The sequence below is a fragment of the Phoca vitulina genome, unplaced genomic scaffold (genome assembly GCF_004348235.1).
Source record: "Phoca vitulina isolate PV1807 unplaced genomic scaffold, GSC_HSeal_1.0 scaffold37, whole genome shotgun sequence".
Lineage (NCBI taxonomy): Eukaryota > Metazoa > Chordata > Mammalia > Carnivora > Phocidae > Phoca > Phoca vitulina.
The window spans coordinates 16728396-16748471 of NW_022589740.1; the positions used below are offsets into that span (position 1 = coordinate 16728396).

General features: G+C 34.2%; 1 protein-coding gene across 3 annotated transcripts in view; it reads left to right on the forward strand.

The window, feature by feature from the left end:
* VPS13A (vacuolar protein sorting 13 homolog A) overlaps positions 1-20076 on the forward strand; it is a 267298-nt gene that overhangs the window by 199912 nt on the left and 47310 nt on the right. For all 3 annotated transcript variants that reach the window (XM_032427535.1, XM_032427534.1, XM_032427536.1), the window contains exons 51-59: positions 163-291; positions 695-828; positions 6889-7018; positions 13373-13605; positions 16580-16733; positions 17240-17386; positions 17588-17669; positions 18505-18574; positions 19431-19536. In XM_032427535.1, the coding sequence (XP_032283426.1) occupies positions 163-291; positions 695-828; positions 6889-7018; positions 13373-13605; positions 16580-16733; positions 17240-17386; positions 17588-17669; positions 18505-18574; positions 19431-19536 (1185 nt within the window). The remainder of the gene's footprint in view (positions 1-162; positions 292-694; positions 829-6888; positions 7019-13372; positions 13606-16579; positions 16734-17239; positions 17387-17587; positions 17670-18504; positions 18575-19430; positions 19537-20076) is intronic.

Genomic DNA, 20076 nt, shown 5'->3' on the forward strand with positions numbered 1-20076 from the left:
CTAAGTTGGCAGTTCATAGCTGTCTAGCCAAGCAACCCAATAACTAGAGCAGTGTTGAAAGACCTTTATTTTAAGTCTATCCTGATGGGTTTATTAAAATGATAAAATTTTGATGATGAAAATTTTTTGTAAAAAAATAAATGTATGTAATATATGTTTTAGTGTATCCCCTTTTGGCCCGAGGATGCTTCTAATGCACTTCTTATTCAAGTTGAAAGAAATCAAGGCCCTCCCAAAAGGATACATTTTAACAAGCAAGCAAATTGTATTTTATTGCGTCTGGATAATGAGGTGGGTGATTTGTGTGTGTGTGTGTGTGTGTGTGTGTGTGTGATTAGAGAAGCTATTATATACTTATAATTTTATTTGTATCTTTTATTTTTTTCCCTTTTCCCAAAACGGAACAAACATTTCTTTTTGTAAAGGGAAAAAGTACTAAAAAGAAACAGACATAAAATAATTTAATTGTTAAACAGAATGTTAGAGTGCCTAGAATACTAGAACATCTGGAATTGGACCCATCTGTATACACTGAGATTCATGGTTTCCCAGATATGCAGTAGAAAATCCTGACTTGCTTTCTTAATCATCAAAAAATGTATTAAATTATGAATAGTCTTATTAAATGTTATTAGTTAATATTCTTTGGAAAATGGTCACGTAAGAGAATATTTTTCTTTTTTTTTTTTCCTAGCTTGGAGGTATTATAGCAGAAGTTAATTTGGCTGAGCATTCTACAGTTATTACATTTTCAGATTATCATGATGGAGCAGCTCCATTCCTATTAATAAATCACACCAAGAGTGATATTGTTCAGTACAATCAAAGGTAAGAAGATTATCACACATACAGTATCCCCCTGATTCTAGCAGAGTCTAGGTGATGGGATATTGACTTTATGATGACTTCTTAAGAATATAACACTGATGGGGTGCCTGGGTGGCTCAGTTGGTTAAGTGTCTGACTTAGACTCAGATCGTGATCTCAGGATCCTGGGATCCAGCCCCATGTCTGGCTCTGTACTCCGCAGGGAGCATCCGTCTCCCTCTGCTCCTCCCTGCTGCTTGTGCTCACTCACACACACAGGCAAGTGTGCTCTCTCTCTCTCAAATAAATAAAACCTTTTATATATATGTATATGTATATATAACACTGATAATGACACTAAAGCTATGTAAAACAATGTCCTCGTTTTTTAAAAAAGGTGTATAGTGAAGTATGGAGGGGTAAAACTGACCTTAATATATGTAGTTTACTTTTTAAAAATTGTGATGTAATTGACATAACCTTATGTTTTAGGAATGCAACATACTGATTTGATATTTGTACATATTGCACATTGATCACCACAGTTAAGTCTGGTTAACATCCATCACCACACATAGTTACAAATATTTTTTCTTGTGATGAGAATTAAAATTTACTCTGTTCTCAACTTTCAAATATACAATACAGTATTATTAATTATAGCCACCATGGTGTACATTACATCCCCATGATTATTTTATAACTGTAAGTTTGTACCTTTTGACCCCTTCACCCACTTCACACCCAATCCCCACCTCCCACCTCTAACAACCACTCTTTTTTTTTTTTTTTTAATCTATGTGTTTGGATTTTTTTATTGTTTTCTTTTTATGTTTTTGGCTTTTTAGATCCCTCTTACAAATACGTACAGGTCATACAGTGTTTGTCTCTCTCGGACTTACTTCACTCAGCATAATGCCCTTGAGGTCCATCCATGTTGTCACAAATGGCAAGATTTTGTTCTTCTTTATGGATGAATAATAGCCTGTTGTATATATACACCATGTTTTCTTTATCCCTTCATCCATCGATGGACACTTACGTTGTTTTCATGTCTTGGCTCTTGTAAATACGGCTGAAGTGATGTGGGGGTGCAGATTTCTTTTTGAGTTAGTGTTTTTATTTCCTTTGGATAAATATCCAGAGGTGGAATTGTTTGATCAAATGGCAGTTATATTTTCAATTTTTTGAGGAACCTCTGTTTTCTCTGTTTTCCACAGTGGCTGCACCAGTTTACATCCCCACCAGCAGTCATTCTCATTAACACTTCTTGTCTTTTCTTGATAATGGCCATTCTAGTAGGTCTGAGGTGATATCTCATTGTGATTTTGATTTGCATTTCTCTGATGATTATGGCATTCATTACTTTGAAATGCTTCAAAAAAAGAAAAATGGAAGAACTGAAGCAAGTATGGCAAAAGCTTGATCATTGTAGAATCTGGTGAAGAAATGTCAGGGTTTATCATAAGAACTTGGTCTATTTTTTACATTTTTCATATTTTTAATGAACATAATGTAAATATTGAAACTTTAGGTTTTTTTCAAACAGTAGATATCCTCTTCTTGCTGATGGGTGTGGGAGGAAAGGACTGCTACCTTTTTAAGCTTCCCTAAAGACTGTATCTAAATCTTGATTTTTTTCCAGGATTACTCTTAACATCATTTGTTTCAACTTGCTATGATATCATATCCTCCTAGTACCATGACCATTTATGTAACTTTCTGTTCCTCTTCTTATTTGGTCCCAGCCTCTCTTGAATTTATTTTGTCTGCTCTTTTTGTTTTCATCTGTTGCTTGTCAGTGAGCCTATATTTATGAGTTCATTTATGCTTTCCTTCCACTGCTAATGTACACTTCTAGCCACTGGTTAAAATCAAATAAGTATTGAGTAAGGACCACAAGGCTGGACTAGCAAGTATCTAGAACTTCTGCTGCCCTATCAGTTCTCTCATTTATGGAAGATGTTGAGAAACAGGAAAGCCTGTGTTCTATGATTATCCCTGTTATAAAACTAATGAATTGATTTATCATAACCGATGAAAATAAATAATTTCTTATTTGCCCTTCAATCCATGTACCCCCAAGTAGCCTTTCTCATAGTGTTAACAGAATTAAGACCTACAGAGAATGACTCGAGTAACTCTTTTTTCCATTCACTCAAGGATAGTGTATGGCTGGTAACATTTTAGATCCACACGGAGGAGCTAAGTCAATTCTTTATATACTATGAATGATGTAGGGCATCATAGTTTCTCTGACAACTGGTTGAGCCTGGCTGAAGCTGAACTAGAGACTTCTCAGTCTTGTCTGTGGCCTTGACCTTACAGTTGTCTTCATACAGTTCAGATATTAAGTGTTTAGAAATCTTATCTATTCCACTGTTAAAATTGTGAAAGTAAGGGATATGGGAGAAGCTGGAATGTTATCCTATTTTTGAAATTCTGAAACCTAAAAAAATTGCAACCTTAATGGAAATTTATAAAATTAACAACCTGCAGTAACGAACACTAGATTTAGATTTAGAATTATTTGTAGTTATTAAATCAAGAACCTGAAACTGTGGTTTAAAAGAATATTGAAGGGCTCCTGGGTGGTGCAGTCGGTTATGCATCTGACTCTTGGTTTCGACTCTGGTCGTGATCTCAGGGTCGTGAGTCCAGCTCCCTGCTCAGTGCAGAATCTGCTTGGGATTTTCTCTCTTCTTCTTCCTTTGCCCCTCCCCCACACCCGTTGTCAAATAAACAAACAAATTCATTCATTCATTAATTCCAGAGTCCTGTGTGCCAGTGATCCCCCAATCACTTACTCCAACATGGACCACCTCTCTTGAGCTTCAGGCTGCTACCTCCTCCTCATTATCACATAATTAGTAGTTGTAATATTCTGGTAATTAATAATATCACATACTTAATAAATCACATAAACTATTTTTTTTTAAATCTCCTCTTGTCTAGTCTTTCCTGTAATTATCGTAGTTCAAACTCCCAAATTTCTTGTTTGAGTAGATTTTTTTATCTGCATCTTATACTATAGCCTTGTCTCTACTAAATCCCCCATTTGCCACCAGAGGTAGGTTTCCAAAAACACAAAATATAGTCCTGTCTCTCTCTTGTTTAAAGTTTTTTAGTGACTTTCCATTTCTTTTAAAATAAAATGTTTCTAGGCTACTTTTCTCAACATTTTTCTTTCCCCATACTTAAGACAAGCTCAAGTCTTTGTTTCCTGAATGCTCTCTGTCCTTCCATGTGTTTTCACCTTTTGGTGCTCCTTTCTGCCAGAAAAGCTCCCACTGCGTGTGATCCCTTCCCTCACTATCTTAATCTATGCACCAGTTTTCAGTTGTACCTTTTTTGCGTATGTAGATTAAAGCATTTGTCACATTGCATTGTCATTGGCTTGTGAGTTTAAGACTGTACACATGTATAGTTAACATTCTGAGGACTGTGATTTTATTTTCTTTGAATTCCCATTGCCTAAGATAAATTGAGATGAATTTTCTTTGTAAGAAATATTTCTGCAGTGAGTTAAACAAGATTACCATTTCTATGAATTAAAAGCATTTCTAGATATTTTTAAACCAACTTCTCGTTTATTACATCTGATATTTTTTTCATGGAGTAAACAATAACCATAGGGCTGTTTTCTCCTCTGATTTTCCTTTCTTGGCTTTGTTGTTGTTGTTCATATGGTGGTTGTTTCCTGCAGATAAAAATTATAGCTGTCAATTTTCTTAATTCCATAGAAAAATTGTGAAAAGAAAACCATAATTCTGAAATCCCAGCACTGTCAACATTTTTTTTTAACACTGTCAACATTTTGTTGCATTTCTTATCACACTGTTTTACTGTTGCTATCCATCTATCTATATTTCTGAATCTCTTTGTTTTTAATAGCTATTGTGAGCATGTAAATTTGCTTTAGAACAGTTTTTAATAAATGCTTGATATCCCATCATTTAGATGCATTATAAATATTCTGGAATTTTGGAATTTGAATTCAAATTTTGGAATTTGAATTTTAGGTATTGTCTAATAGTGTAATGTTAGAATCTGTCTCTTTTAATAAAGACCTTTAACCCATTTGTAGTCCTTCTAATAACTAAAGATTCCTTGCCTTTTTTTGGTAATATGGATTATTTTCTTCTAATGATGATTTGGAAAATATTCTGTTTTTGTTGTAGATAATTACTTTTTTGTTTTTGAGGATTTCGATGCATTTTAAATTTTGAGTGAAAGAGAATCTACTAATTGACCCATGGGGGAGAAAATGGAATACTTTCACATTTTCAGCTTCTCTTCCCGAATTCCCAGTTTTCTTATGAATATAATTTGGAAGTTTTGACTCAAATTATATAAAATGGTTAGTTTTTCAAAAATGTGTTTATTCAAGGCTTTTTTTTTTTTTTAAAGATTTTATTTATTTATTTGAGAGAGAGAGAATGAGAGAGAGCACATGAGAGGGGGGAGGGTCAGAGGGAGAAGCAGGCTCCCTGCCGAGCAGGGAGCCCGATGCGGGACTCGATCCAGGGACTCCAGGATCATGACCTGAGCCGAAGGCAGTCGCTTAACCAACTGAGCCACCCAGGCGCCTGCTTTTTTGGCTTTTGACAAGTTGATTTGACTAGTTGCTTAATATTTTTATATCCCAATTTTTTTTTAAGTTTTATTTATTTAAGTAATGGCTACATCTAATATAAGGTTCGAACTCAGGACTCCAAGGTCAAGAGCCAGACCATCTTTCAACTGAGCCAGCCAGGTGACGCTATATCCCAGTTCTTAAAATTTTATTTTAAGTCCTCTCTGGCTTGGTTGGAAAAAGACTTTGAGTTACTTTTTCAGTAGGAGTTTGTGGATAATATGTTATTGCTTATTTGAGAATGTCTTACTCTTGCAAATTAATGACAATTTGACATAAAATTTTAAGTCCTAACTTCTTTTCTCAAAATTGTGTAGACATTGCTCCATTGTTTTCTGGCATTCAGTATTATAGAAAAATGTGAGACCAGTCTTATTTTTCTTTGTGGGTAAACTGTGATTTTCCTAGATGTTTATGGGCAGATTTCTGTATGTTTTCTTAAAACTTAAACTTTTTACAAAGATATGTCTAGGATGATATTCCATTTTCATTAATTTTTGTGTCTTGTCCTGCCATTGAATATCCGGAGTCAGCTGCTGCTTCAGCTCAGAAAAGTTACATTCTATTATTTCTTTGGTTTGTATCTTCTCCAATTTTTTGCTTTTCTGGGAATTATTTTGTGAGTTGATTGAATTTCTTAGATTTATATGCCATGTCTTCTTTTTTTTTTTTTAGATTTTATTTATTTATTTGACAGAGACACAGCAAGAGAGGGAACACAAGCAGAGGGAGGGGCAGAGGAAGAAGCAGGCTTCCTGCCGAGCAGGGAGCCCGATGCGAGGCTCGATCCCAGGACCCTGGGATCATGACCTGAGCCGAAGGCAGATGCTTAATGACTGAGCCACCCAGGCGCCCCTATATGCCATGTCTTAAGATTTAAAAAAAAAATAATTTAGCTGTCTTGTTTTTGCCAGAATAAGACCAATACTTAGGAAAGAGTTCCCAATTAAATTCTCTCAAATTTAGTATAGTTAATAGTTGGAATGGTTTTCTTCCACAGTTCATTTGCATTAAAACAAAAGTTCAAAGAAGTTTCAAAAATGGGGACACCTGGGTGGCTCAGTCAGCTAAGCGTCTGCTCAGGTCATGATCCCGGGGTTCTGGGATCGAGCCCTGCATCAGGTTCCCTGCTCAGTGGGGAGCTTGCTTCTCCCTCTGCCTCTGCTCCCCTGCTTGCGCTCGCTCTCAAATAAATAAAATCTTTAAGAAAAAAGTTTCAAAAACATGAAACTCTTTATTTTCTAAGTGGGACAAATGTTTCCCTTGAAATATTCTCATTTTCTTAGAAAACCTCTTTTTAATTGTATAAGGAAAAAAATTTTCAGTCTACTCTTAATAAGAACTATCACAAATCTCAATGAGTGGACTCCGAATTAAGTGTTATTTTAGATTCTTTATACATTTATATGTTTGCACTTAATGCATATTTTTACTATTTATGATAGTTCTCTCAGTGAAATAGAAGATTCCCTCCCTCCTGGAAAAGCAGTATTTTATACATGGGCTGATCCAGTGGGCTCTAGAAAGCTGAAGTGGAGATGTGGAAAAAGCCATGGTGAAGTAACACAAAAGGATGTACGTATGGGGTTGAGTATTACTGTTCTAAACATCTTTTTTTTTTTTTAAAGATATTCTCTTCCGGCTTTGCTATTTATAAGGCCTGCTTTGTGTCTGTACTTTTAAACAACTGCCAAAGATTTTTTCTTTTTTTAAGTTTCAGGAGTAGAATTGAGTGATTCATCACTTACATGTAACACCCAGGGTTCATCATTACCAGTGCCCTCCTTAATCCCCATCACCCATCTAACCCATCCCCCTCCAGCAGCCCTCAGTTTGTTCTCTAAAGTCTGTTTTATGGTTTGCCTCTTTTTTCCCCCTTCATTTGTTTTGTTTCTTTAATTCCACATATGAATGAAATCACATGGTATTTGTCTTTCTCTGACTTATTTCGCTAAGCATAATATAGTCTCTAAGCAGCAGAAAGAGAAATCAAGGAATTGATTCGCATTTATAATTGCATCAAACACCGTAAGATACCTAGGAATAAACCTAACCAGAGAGGTAAAAGATCTGTACATCTTATCAAAAAAAGTGAAGATGACACAAAGAAATAGTAAAACATTCCATGCTCATGGGTTAGAACCAAATATTGTTTAAAAAAAAAACTGCCAAAGATTTTAAAAGCAGTATTCAAATTTTAACCAAAACATTTAAAACCAGAAGAGGTCCTGTATGGCTACATCATTATTTGCTGCTGTTACGTTATAAAAGGTACACTAGGCTTAGGTAAGGTGCTTTCAGCATTTGTCTCATAAACAGGTATAGTCTGTGCACTGACAGTCATTTTAGGTCAATGTGGCTTCTGTGAGGATCATTTTAGGGACCCACTAAGGAATTTATTTTTGAGTGGTTTATTATAATGATAAAGTTATGTATAAACATTTTCCAGTAACATTTTGAATGACTTTGAGAAATTCTTACTAAAATGTTATTAGTCAGGATGCCCAGTGGCTCATTCAGTTAAGTGTCTGCCTTCGGCTCAGGTCATGATCCCGGGGTCCTGGGATTGAGCCCGATGTGGGGCTCCCTGCTCAGCGGGAAGTCTGCTTCTCTCTCTCCCTCTGCCTGCAGCTCCCCCTGCTTGTGCATGTGTGCACGCTCTCTCTCTTTCTCTCTCCCCCTCTGTCAAATAAAATCTTTAAAAAAAAAAAATTCTTGAGATAGATACTGTGTTAGTCTGGTTGGGCTGCCATTACAGAATACCTTAGTCTGGGTGGCTTAAACCACACAAATTTATTTCTCAGAGTTTGAGAGCTGGAAGCCCAAGATCAAAGTGCCAGCATGGTCAGGTTCTAGTGAACCTGATGAGGACTCTTCTTGACTTGCAGTTGACCACCCTCTCACTCTGTCCTCACATGGTGGAGAGAGAAGGAGTGAACTCTCTGGTATCTCTTAGCAGGATACTAATCCTGTTGGATCAGAGCCCTAACCCCTCCTTTATGATGTCATTTAACCTTAACTACCTCCATAAAGGCCCTGTGTCCAAAAGAGTCACATTGGAGGTTGGGACTTGAACATATGACTTTGGGGGAGTGAGGGGACACAATCGAGTTAATAGCAGATACTGAGATCAGTGGTTTTCAGATTTTCCTTTTATACGAAGTCACTTAAAGGCACAAATTTCCCTCCAAAAAACGGCATTAGTTTTATCTCACAAATTTTGATGTACTTTATATTTATTATCCTTTAGTTCAAAATATTTTCTAAATTTCATTTTTATTTATTTTTATATCCATATATATATTTTGTTTTTAATATTTTACATATTTTTTATTTTGTGATTTTTTTTATATTTTGGTTTCATGGCTCCTTAGGTCATTGCTTAGTTTTCAAAAAGTAAGGGAATTTTCTAATTACGTTCATTGATTTCTAACTTAATTCCACTGTGATTTGAGAACATACTCTGATTCGGTCCTGAAATTTATTGAGATAGATATTGTGGGCCAGATTTTGTGTAGTCATTTTGTGCATATTTCATGTATATTTGAAAAGAATATTCTGTAGTTGTTGGTTATAATGTTCTATATATGTCAATTTCAAGTTTATTAATTATATTGTTTAAATCTTCTAGCTCATTAGGTTTTTTGTATGCATGTTTGCTTGTAGCGTTGTATTTAAAATCTCTTGTAGATACATACTTTCATCTTTTAGTTTTTTAATTTTGGCTTTTATATTTTGAAACTATGTGATTAGGTTGATAAAAATTTAGAATTGTTATATTTTCCTGGTAGGTTGATCATTTTAATCATGCATCATTAGTATATAATATTGCAGTGCCCACCATTGTATCTTTTTTAGATTTAAACATTTAGACTCTCAAAACTATCATAGACTACAGTCTGCAACTGCCTACGCAGAAAGATACAGGTCAGGAAACAAAGCTTGCCAGCCGGGAGCATCACACATTTTGCCTATCAGTTAAGGAAGCATTCTCTTTGGTCATCTGCAATGACAGTTTTGTTGTGATGGAACAAGGCTCACTTGGGTGTGTTATGAGCCACTTTGACCTACAAGCCCTATTCCACAATAGCACATATCTCTTGTAACAACCCATGACCATAGCTTATATGTGTTCTGCAAGGAATGTATAGACATCATCACACTAAAAGAAATCTATAGCTTTTAGTGCTACTACAACATGCATTCTTGACTTACTAAAACCTGCTGTAAATTAGTACTGGTACCACTTTCCCAATAATATGAGGACTTTAGAACTCTTACTCCATTTACCCTCTTTCATCTTATGTACTGTTGTGTGTTTTATTTCTAAATATATATTAAATCCCATAAGAAGTATTATTACTGCTTTCTGCAACTAATAATGCATTTAAATTAACTCACATGTTTTCCTTTCTTCCGTTTTTCCAAACTGCCTCTCCATGTTTCCATTTGTGTTAATTTTTCTTCTCTTCAGTATTTTTCTAATGCAAGTCGACAGCTGACAAATTGTCTTTCAGTTTCATTTGTCTAGAAATGTCTTTATTTTGTCCCCTTTTTTTTTTTTTTGTAAGATATTTATGCTGGATGTCAAATTTCAGAGTTGGCACTTCTTTTTTTCTTCACCTTAGGACTCCAGTATTACAAAAATATTAGACCTTTTCACCATGTCCCTTGTGATTTTCATGTGATATTCTATATTGTTTCATCCTTTTCTCTCTGACCTTCAGTATGAATATCTTTTTCTGACCTTTCACTAGACTTCTCTTGTGGTGTCTAATCTCTTAAAGTCATCCATTGAGTTCTTAACTTTAATTATTGAAATGATCAGTTCTAGGATTTCTTTTTAGAAGTTTTGTTTCAAAATTCTCTACCTTGTTACATTGAATATATATATTTTTTAAAGATTTTATTTATTTATTTGACAGACAGCAAGAGAGGGAACACAAGCAGGGGGAGTGGGAGAGGGAGAAGCAGGCTTCCCGCTGAGCAGGGAGACGGATATGGGACTCGATCCCAGGACCCTGAGATCATGACTTGAGCCGAAGGCAGACGCTTAACAACTGAGCCACCCAGGCGCCCCTACACTGAATATATTAATTGTAGCTATTTTAAAGCTTATCTGATAATCTGATATCTAGATCTCTTGTGGATACTGTTATATCTTCTCTTTTTTTTTCTTAGTGTTCACTCATATATATTCCTTAAATGCATGTTTAATTTTGACTATGTGCTGGACATAGTATATGAAAAGTTTTAGCAACAATTTTAGGCACTGTATAGTATCCCCTTTTTCTTGAGAAGAAATGGTTTTGCCTTTGTCAGGCAGCTGGTCTTGAGGGGTGGATTACCTTAATCTAAAGGAGGATTGAAATGATTTGAATCTAGTCTTCAGTCCTTGTAAGGACTAGTCTACTTCGAGTTCACCCTGCCACCTAGAGTATAGCCCTTTGGGGACTCAACTAAAAGCCTAAGCTGTTGACCCCTTCTTTTTTTTATGCCCTATATTCCAGCTTTAATCCTTCCATTTCCATGAGACTACACAATATTTTTCTGATTTTCTTAACTTCTCAGTGTCTGCTTCTACTTTTAGAATTGGCAGTTGGCTTTTTGAGAATTCCTTCTCACTCAGATCTTGGTTTCATTAATCCTCCTGTCTTGGTAGCCTTGCTGTCTTTTCAAACACATTATCCTCTTTATATTTTGTCTAGTGAAAGTTCTTGTTCTTAGCAAGAGGGTTGGTCTAGAGATCACCTACTCATCAACTGCTAGAGCAGTAACTCATGGTATCTTTTCAGAATTAAGCTTGTCAGCATATGGGAGTGTTACGGCATTTTGTGTATTGATTTTGTACACAGAAAACTCACTGAATTCTCTTATTAATATTACTTGTTTTTTATTTTTCTATATGGGCAGTCATGACTCAAATAATGAGAGTTTTGTTTTCCCCTTTTCAGTCCTTTCATCTTTAATTTCTTTTTGCCTTACTGGACTGGTTAGGATCTTTAATATACTATTGAGTGAAAGTGGTGTTTGCAAGTATTTTTGCCTTATATATGATCTTAAATTACATACCTTCAACATTTTGCCTTCAAATATGATCTTTGCCAAAGTTTGGTATTTTCTTTTTTCGGAGGACAGTTTGATAAGAGGTTAAAAAAAAAAGCAAAACTCCTCATCTACTCTTTTGTTTGCCAAAGATTTTTATTATAGTTGGATATTGAATTTTATAAAATGTTTTCTCCCAAATAGGTGCGGTTTTATTTGCATAACTTTTTTCTTGCAAACAGCCATCTTGAATCACTTTAATTCCTCCTGTAGAATTTCCTACAGGAGTGAGTCCTTGTTGATGGTGAAATTTAGTAGTTTTTGTCTTTAGGCAACTTTATTTTGTACTTACTGAAGGATATTTTTGCTGAGTAAGGAATTCTGGGTTGAGGGTCATTTTCTCTTAGTATATTGATATATTTTTCCATTGTATTCTAGTTTTGCTGTTGTGGAGTCCAGTGTAGATTTTTTTTGTCTTTTGATATATTTGAGAAGGCTGCCTATAATTGGCCTAATTTTAATTTTTTAATTCTTGGTTATTAGAATTTATTCAGGAAGAATGATTTTATTTTATATAAATAATCTTATTTGATCTTTTGATTAGTACTTTTGCATATTTATATCATAATGATAGTTAAACTTTATAAAGATAAATCTGAAATCCACTTCAGAATATTAGGACTTTAGAATTATTTGGAAATAAATTAGTTGTCTTATTTTTCATTGTAGTTTTAGTGCTATGTATTTTATTTTAGCAAGTATTATAAATAGATTAACTCTAAGTACTGACTTTATGGTAGCAATTCCACTTTTTAAATTCACTGTATTATAACATGAATGTGTATGATACAGTATGTCCCCCACCATCTCATACCCCCAGTGGATGCTCAAAACCGCTGATAGTACCAAGCCATATATAAACCATGTTTTTTCCTATGCATACATACCTATGATAAAGTTTAATTTATAAATTAGGCATAGTGAGGGATTAAAAACAAAAACTAATAATAAAATGAAACAGTTATTTACTGTAATAAAAGTCCTATGAATGTGGTCTCTCTCTCTCTCAAAATATTTTGTACTCGCCCTGATGATGATGATGTGAGATGATAAAATGCATAGATGGGTGAGATGAAGTGAGATGAAAGACGTAGGCGTTGGGATGTAGTATTAGACTACTACCGATCTTCCGACCTTATGTCAGAAGGAGGATCATCTGCTTCTGGAATGTGGTTGACCACAAGTAGCTGAAACTATGGAATTCAAAACCATAGAGAAGGGGGACTACTGTATATTAAAATTTCCTATTGATCAGAATATTCACTAGAATATTGACCAAAAATTCATGGCTGACTGTTTATTATTAGAATTTGCTATTATCTTGTCATTGAACTTCAAGACCCTGATATTAACACAATGCTTATAAATAAGGGCTTCCTGCAGAATTAACCATGTGGTGAATATCTGTGCTTTATAGAGCATGCAACTGAAGTGTCAGATATTTTTTATCCTATTTAATTCAGCTCTGTAAGGAAATACAAATTTCTGACTGAACAGCTTTTAACATAACACATTGATTGGTCTTAGAATAAAGCAGAGAAAATAATATTTTGTGTTATTGATTAGTCTACTAAGGAAGACTAAATTTTTTTAAGATGTTGAAAGAACAATAACAGTTAACCTGTCTTCCTGATTAATAACTTCATAATAATAATTGCAGAAGCTAACATCAACAGATTTTAATTATGTAAATTTCTGAATGTTATACAAATACTAATTCATTTAGTTTGTCCAACCCTTTGAAGGAGTTACCATTATAATTCTCATTTTTCAAATGTGGAATCTAGATTTCCTGTTGGTTAAGACTCTGATTTTTTGTTTTAGGATATGATGACACCTATAAATTCGGGGAAAAAGACCATTTATTTAGTTTCATTCTTTGAAGGCTTACAACGCATTATTTTATTCACTGAAGATCCAAGGGTATTTAAAGCAACATATGAAAGTGAGAAAGCAGAGTTAGCAGAGCAAGAAATTGTGTTGGCCTTACAAGATGTTGGAATTTCTCTCGTCAACAATTACACAAAGCAAGAAGTAGCCTATATTGGCATTACAAGGTTAGATACATTAAATTTTAAGTAATTCTTAATGATTAAGAACGGTGATAGTAAAATCTAAAATTATTGTTTAAATTTTGTGTTTTGACTATTATACTAAGCTAATGCTGATTTAAAAATGCTTTTGAGATTATTTTTTTGCCTTTTGAGATAAAGATATGTCAGAAATCAAATTTATAAATCCGGTCTTATGTTGATGATCTCAGCTTTCAAAAAAGATTTATTCAGCTTATCAAAAGTATACTTTATTTAACATGTCATAAGGAAATACTTAATTTTCTGTTACTACCCACGGTCTAGGATACAGTATAGATGCTCCATAAATAGTTGTTGGAAGAATAAAGCCAATCATTCTTTAACTTGAGCTTGACGCTTTTAAGATACAATAAGATAATATGGAATATATCATTCCCCATGTAAATCATCACCAGTAAAACTCTTCTTTATGCCTTTAATATTCCTGTTCATAAATACTTAAGGTAAAATTAATTTGTATATATTAGTGCCTAATTTGAGAGCATTTATAGATTCCAGTCTGTATAACCAGGATAATGTAGTTTTAACCCTTGAGTTTAAGCTGTCACACAATTTAAAGGTATATGGTATAGGTTTAAATTTGTTTTTCTATATAAATTCATCTAGAAACGCCCTTGACTTTTCTTTGAATGGAATCCATGCCATTTAAAAAGGAATATTAAAAACTATTTTCTTACAAATTTTTATTGTTCTCAAGAAATGTGTTTATTATTTTCTAAGTGCTATGCTAAATGATGTGAATGCAAAGAGGAATAATACACAGTTCCTGCCTCTCTGTTTATTAAGTGAATATAAATTTTAGAGGGAATTAATAAATAGAATACTTAAATAACTTACATTTGTAAACAGAGTAATTTTAGAATGTAGATGGATGTTTTTATTCTGTATTTAAGTCTTTCAGCAATTTTTCAGTGAGATTTGTTCCATCCCCTCTTAGATTACAGTTTCACACTTTGTCTCATTTTAAACCCCTATTTTCTCTCATACCTCACTGCCGTGTATCCCATTTCAGTGAGAAAATGGAAGCAGTCAAAAGGGAATTTCCAAAGACCGACCCACTCCCCCAAATCACAACTTTCTACCCATGAGCATTTTTTACCTACACGCTGTGCCAACATCTTCTCCACAGTTATCATAGATACATGTGCTCCTATTTAAAAATATTTTTCAACTTTGCATTCTATTCCATTTCCTCTTGCCTTCTTGAGACATTGATCCCACAATTCTTTCTCTCTCCTACATCAATAATTTTTGGCTCTCTTTTGGGTTATGCCCATCAGTATTATTTATCTCAACTTAAAAAATTCTCTTGAGCCTACTTTCCCTGCTACCCTCTGCCCACTTTTTAGCTTCCTTTTATAGCCAAACTCCTCAAAAGTGTTATCAGTTACAGAAGAGTTTAATATACTCACTATATCCAATAATTATTTTACCCATTCTTTCTTTAACCACTCCAGCAGGAGTTTGCTGTCAACACACCATGACACTGGTCTTGTCAAGATCACCAGAGACCAGTCCTCATGTTGCTTAAGTTTACAGCAGTTATACAGATCCCGTCTTTTTTTTTTTTTTCCTCCTTGATAGTTTTTCTTTGCCTTGACTTTCAGGATACCTCACCATCTTGGTTTTTCTTTCTATCCCAGAATTCTCCACTTTATGTGTTCGTTCCTTGGCTACTTCTCAGCTGCTTAATACTGGGTGCCCTGGAGCCCTCAGACTTGAGTCCTCTTCTCTTCTCTGTTTCAAATACCACAATATATGCCAAAAAAATTTAGCAAATGTTTCTTTAACCAGAACTTTGTCCCGAACTCCACACTTGTATATCTACCACCTACATAAAATATCTACTCTTATATCTAAGAGACGTCTTACACTTCATATGCGTAAAACCTGGTTCCTAATATCCTTCTACAAAACCTACTTCCCCATTGGAGTTAACGACAACTCCCTCCTTCTGGTTGCTCAGGCAAAAAGCTTTGGAATCATCTTTGATTCCTCTCTTTATCTCACACTCCACATCTAATCCATCTAGAAGTTCTGTGCTGTCTTCAAGACAGACACAGGTCTGACCATTTTTTACTGCCTCACTGTTCTACCCTGGGTAGAGCCATCACCGTTTTTCTCCTGACTTACTCCATTAAACTCCTAACCAGTTTTCCTGCTTCTGACCTTCATCCCCACCCCTTCCCCTCTCTCCCAGAACACAGTGTATTCTTTATAAAGCTTAAGTCAGATCACGTTGATGATCTCATCTTTCAGTGATTCCTCATTTCACAATAAAACTCAGTCTTTACAATATTCTATAAGGCTTTACATTATCTGGCTTCCCACTGTCTGTCTTACTTCATCTTCTACTCTTAGTGTGTTCCAGGCCTGCCTGCCTCCTTGCTCTTCTTTGTACACTATAGGCGTGCTCTGCTTTTGAGTCTTTGTTGTAGCTAGTCCCTGTCCCAGGAATGCTTTTCTCTTGTCTGCTGGGTAACTTCCCTTCTCTCCTGTGAGGTTGCTGAAGTCTCGTCTTGTCAGTGACACCCTGGCTGAGCACTCTGTTTCAGTACTGCAGCCCCCATCACTTGGCATATCTCAGTACTCCAGATCACTCACCCTGTCTTACTTTTTCTTTTTTCAAAAGCATTTTCACTTCTTAACTATATTATAATATACAAATTTATTATATTTACTATTTATGCGTCTGTCACTCCACTAAAATAAAGCTCTAGGATGGCAAGGATGTTTACTGATAATATCTCTACCACCTAAATAGTGTCTGGTAAAAGTCTAAGTATTGATTGAATTCTTATTTTTAAATCTGTAGTGTACTTGCATATAACTGAGGATATTGTAAAATTTTACTGAAGGTTTTGCAATTCATGTAATAAACCAGGTAAAATGAAAATGTTTATAAATTAGCACCATGATTTTTGCTTTCATATATAAGTTCTGATGTGGTTTGGGAGACAAAGCCCAAGAAGAAGGCAAGATGGAAGCCAATGAGTGTAAAGCACACTGAGAAGTTAGAGAAAGAATTTAAGGAATATACTGAATCTTCACCTTCAGAAGATAAGGTTGTTGAATTGGACACTAACATTCCGGTAATATTTTTAAGTACTGATGTGAAGTGTTAATTTTTACCTGTTGTAATTAGATGAATCACTAGTGAACTTTTAAGAAAGTCTGGTTTCCTTACAAAACAATGAATTCTGTCATATATACTTTATACAAAATACTTTAAAGGAATAGTTGTCTGTATTAACAACTCAGACTTTCTCTTAAGATGCTAATGAGATCTATTCCTTAGTTAACAAGAAGCCAATATGTTGTTTTACTTATTTTACTTTTTATTTTTTCTTTTACCACTTTATTTTTTAGTAAATTTATATAAAAAGCGATACAACTAAGCTATAAGGATTATATGAACATTTTTGTGAGTTGTATTGGAAAGATCCAGTCTAAACCTAGTCAAATTGTAAAGATCCAGTCTAGTCAACTATTTAGACTACTGTTTTAATTAACATTATCTTTAAAGTTTTCAGTACAAATTTCTAATTTTAATTATGAATACAGAGAAATACAACAGTCTGGGGGGGGTATTTTTCAGGTTTGCTTCACACCTAGTGGTACTAACATGAAAATTCTGCAGCCACATGTAATAGCTATAAGAAGAAATTATCTTCCAGCATTGAAAGTAGAATATAGCACATCTGCACATCAGTCATCATTTAGAATTCAAGTTTACAGAATACAGGTGAGTCTGAAAAGATAGTCAAATTGTATTCATAAGGAACATAGCAATAAACCAAATGTATTCCCATGGTCTCTCTTACCTAGTACTTCAGTTTCAGTGTTGATCTAGACTGCTTGATTCCTTCTACTTATTAAATCCTGTTATTCTAGTCAGGTTCTGTAATTAACATATTAATATACTGACCTGTTTTTATTTTCTTAGATCCAAAACCAGATACATGGTGCTATATTTCCATTTGTGTTTTATCCAATTAAACCTCCCAAGTCGGTCACCATGGATTCAGGTTTGTTTATATTTTTAGATGGCCATAAAAATGTTTGTATTCTCTGTATGGTTTATTTTATTATAAAAACACGAAACCATTCTCAAGTTTAGTTTCTGTGGGATCATTAGAAAATTAAACCTCTTGTAAAGGAACAAGTACTCAACTAAGGTCAACAACACATTGAATTCTGAGGAGAAGATTAATTAGGAATATATATTTAAATTTTTAGAAATATTACTGATTTGTAAATTCCTGATTTAAAAGCCACTAGGACCTTTGAATAAATTGTGAAGAAAATCAAATTCAGAGTGGTTTCTAACCATGGAAAACGTCCTGTATTCTCCAGATGAGTGTAATGACAAGTCTATTCTTCCATCCTCTGCTTCTCCCTCGTATTCCTTCTTTCTCTGTTATCGCTCTTCCCCTTTCTCTTTCCTCCCTCCTCCCCTTGCTTCCCACCCGCCACCTCCACACCACTGCCTCTGAACTATCTAAGGCGGTATTGATAATCTGCTTGGAAGCTGTTCACCATTGCACATGCCCAAGCCCCTCTACCTGGAAGCCCAGGACAAGACCCTGAAATCTGTGTTTTCACAGTGTTTCCCTGGTGATTCTAATGCATACTTCTACTTTAAAATTGCTAATTTAAGGATTTATCCTTAAAGTGAATACAGATACTTAAAAAAAACATCCTGGGGTCTGAAATAAGACTGTAATCAATCTTACAAATAGTAATTTTAATTGACACTCATGATTTAGTAAATCTCCATTGTGATGTGTATTAAATTGCAAGAAAATGCTTATCTTTTGCTTAAAGCATCATGGGATTAATCATATTTATTAACTTTTGTAGCTCCAAAGCCCTTTACAGATGTCAGTATTGTCATGAGATCTGCAGGGCATTCCCAGATATCACGTATTAAGTAAGTGTCTTAATATGTTTCTGTGTATTTATTTAATGTTTTGATTTAAATATGTGAATTAATTATATTCTTTAAAGAATCGATTTCAGGTGAGGCAAAGGTTTACATGCAAAATATTAAATTATGAAGATCATTAGGAAAATCTGTTTTATAATCTTGAAGAGTCAGAAGGCTCTGAATGAAATGTACTTGTATTTTATTTATTTATTGTTTTCTCATTTAAGTTTTCTATAATTACTGCATATTGTTTTAGAAACAAGAAAAAATGGTATCTTAAAATTGTCACCACCCAGTCTAAGAAATAGAATATTGACAGAAACATCCATTGATGTATTACTCCCCTATTTCTTGTTTTCTCCACCCTGTCAACCACAATAAACACTAACTTCATCCCTTATGTTTTAAAATATAATTTCATTCCACATATGTACCTAAACACATATGTGTTTACCACATATGTACCTTCTTAGTCTTCCTTTTTTCATAATTAAAAAAAAATTTTTTTTTTTTTTTTTTGTTAAACTGAGTGTGTACTTTTAGGACTGGATTTTTTCATTCAACTTTTTACCAAAATTTATTATTTTTGCTGTATTTGCTAGAGTTTATTATCACTAATGTATAATAATCTGCTCTATGACTATATACCACAGTTTACTTACCAGTTTTCTCTTCATAGGCATTTTCACATTTTGAGTTGGTTGGTATTATGAACAATGTTGCCATGACATTTTTATTTGTTCATTTAGAAAATCCTAAATTTCAACATTCTAATAGTTATCTAATGCTTTTTTTCCCACCTGATTTTCTTAATGCACTTAATCGATGGTTTTTAAATGTTTTCTACTTTGTATTATAGGTATTTCAAGGTGTTGATCCAAGAAATGGACCTCAGGTTAGATCTTGGGTTTGTCTATGCTTTAGCAGAACTTATGACAGAAGCCGAAGTGACTGAAAAAACTGAGGTAAGATTCAGAATGATAGCATTGATGGGAAGGGTTGGGGAAGGAGGAGGACTAAAAGAATTATAAATTTTTAAAGATATTAAAATGGTTTCGATCCATCTTAAAAATAAAGTTTTTAAATTTTTCTTATGCTGCTATGGTGGGTAAATTGGTAGAAATCCCATTTTCAGATTATAGATGAAGAAAGCAAGACAAGTTAAAATAGCCTTATGAAGGTGAGTTAGCAAATAGGAAAGGTTTTAGGCCAGTAGTAGGGAGAAGTAGTCATGGTTCACATCACTGTTTTTTCCTATTTTATTTTCCTGAGTTACTTCTGTTTTGATTAATAACTTAGAAATTTGGGTGTGGCAAGAATATTCAGTGAGAGAAGGGATAAAAATAAAAGGTAGTATCTTATTTGTGACTGATGGAAAGACTGTAAAATCACAGTGATAGGGTAGCTCGGATCTGATCTCTTTTTCAGCTGTCTTCATAAAAAGAATTCTGAAGATAGTATAAATTATGTGGATAAGGACAAGGACAAATAACTTTTTTTTTTCT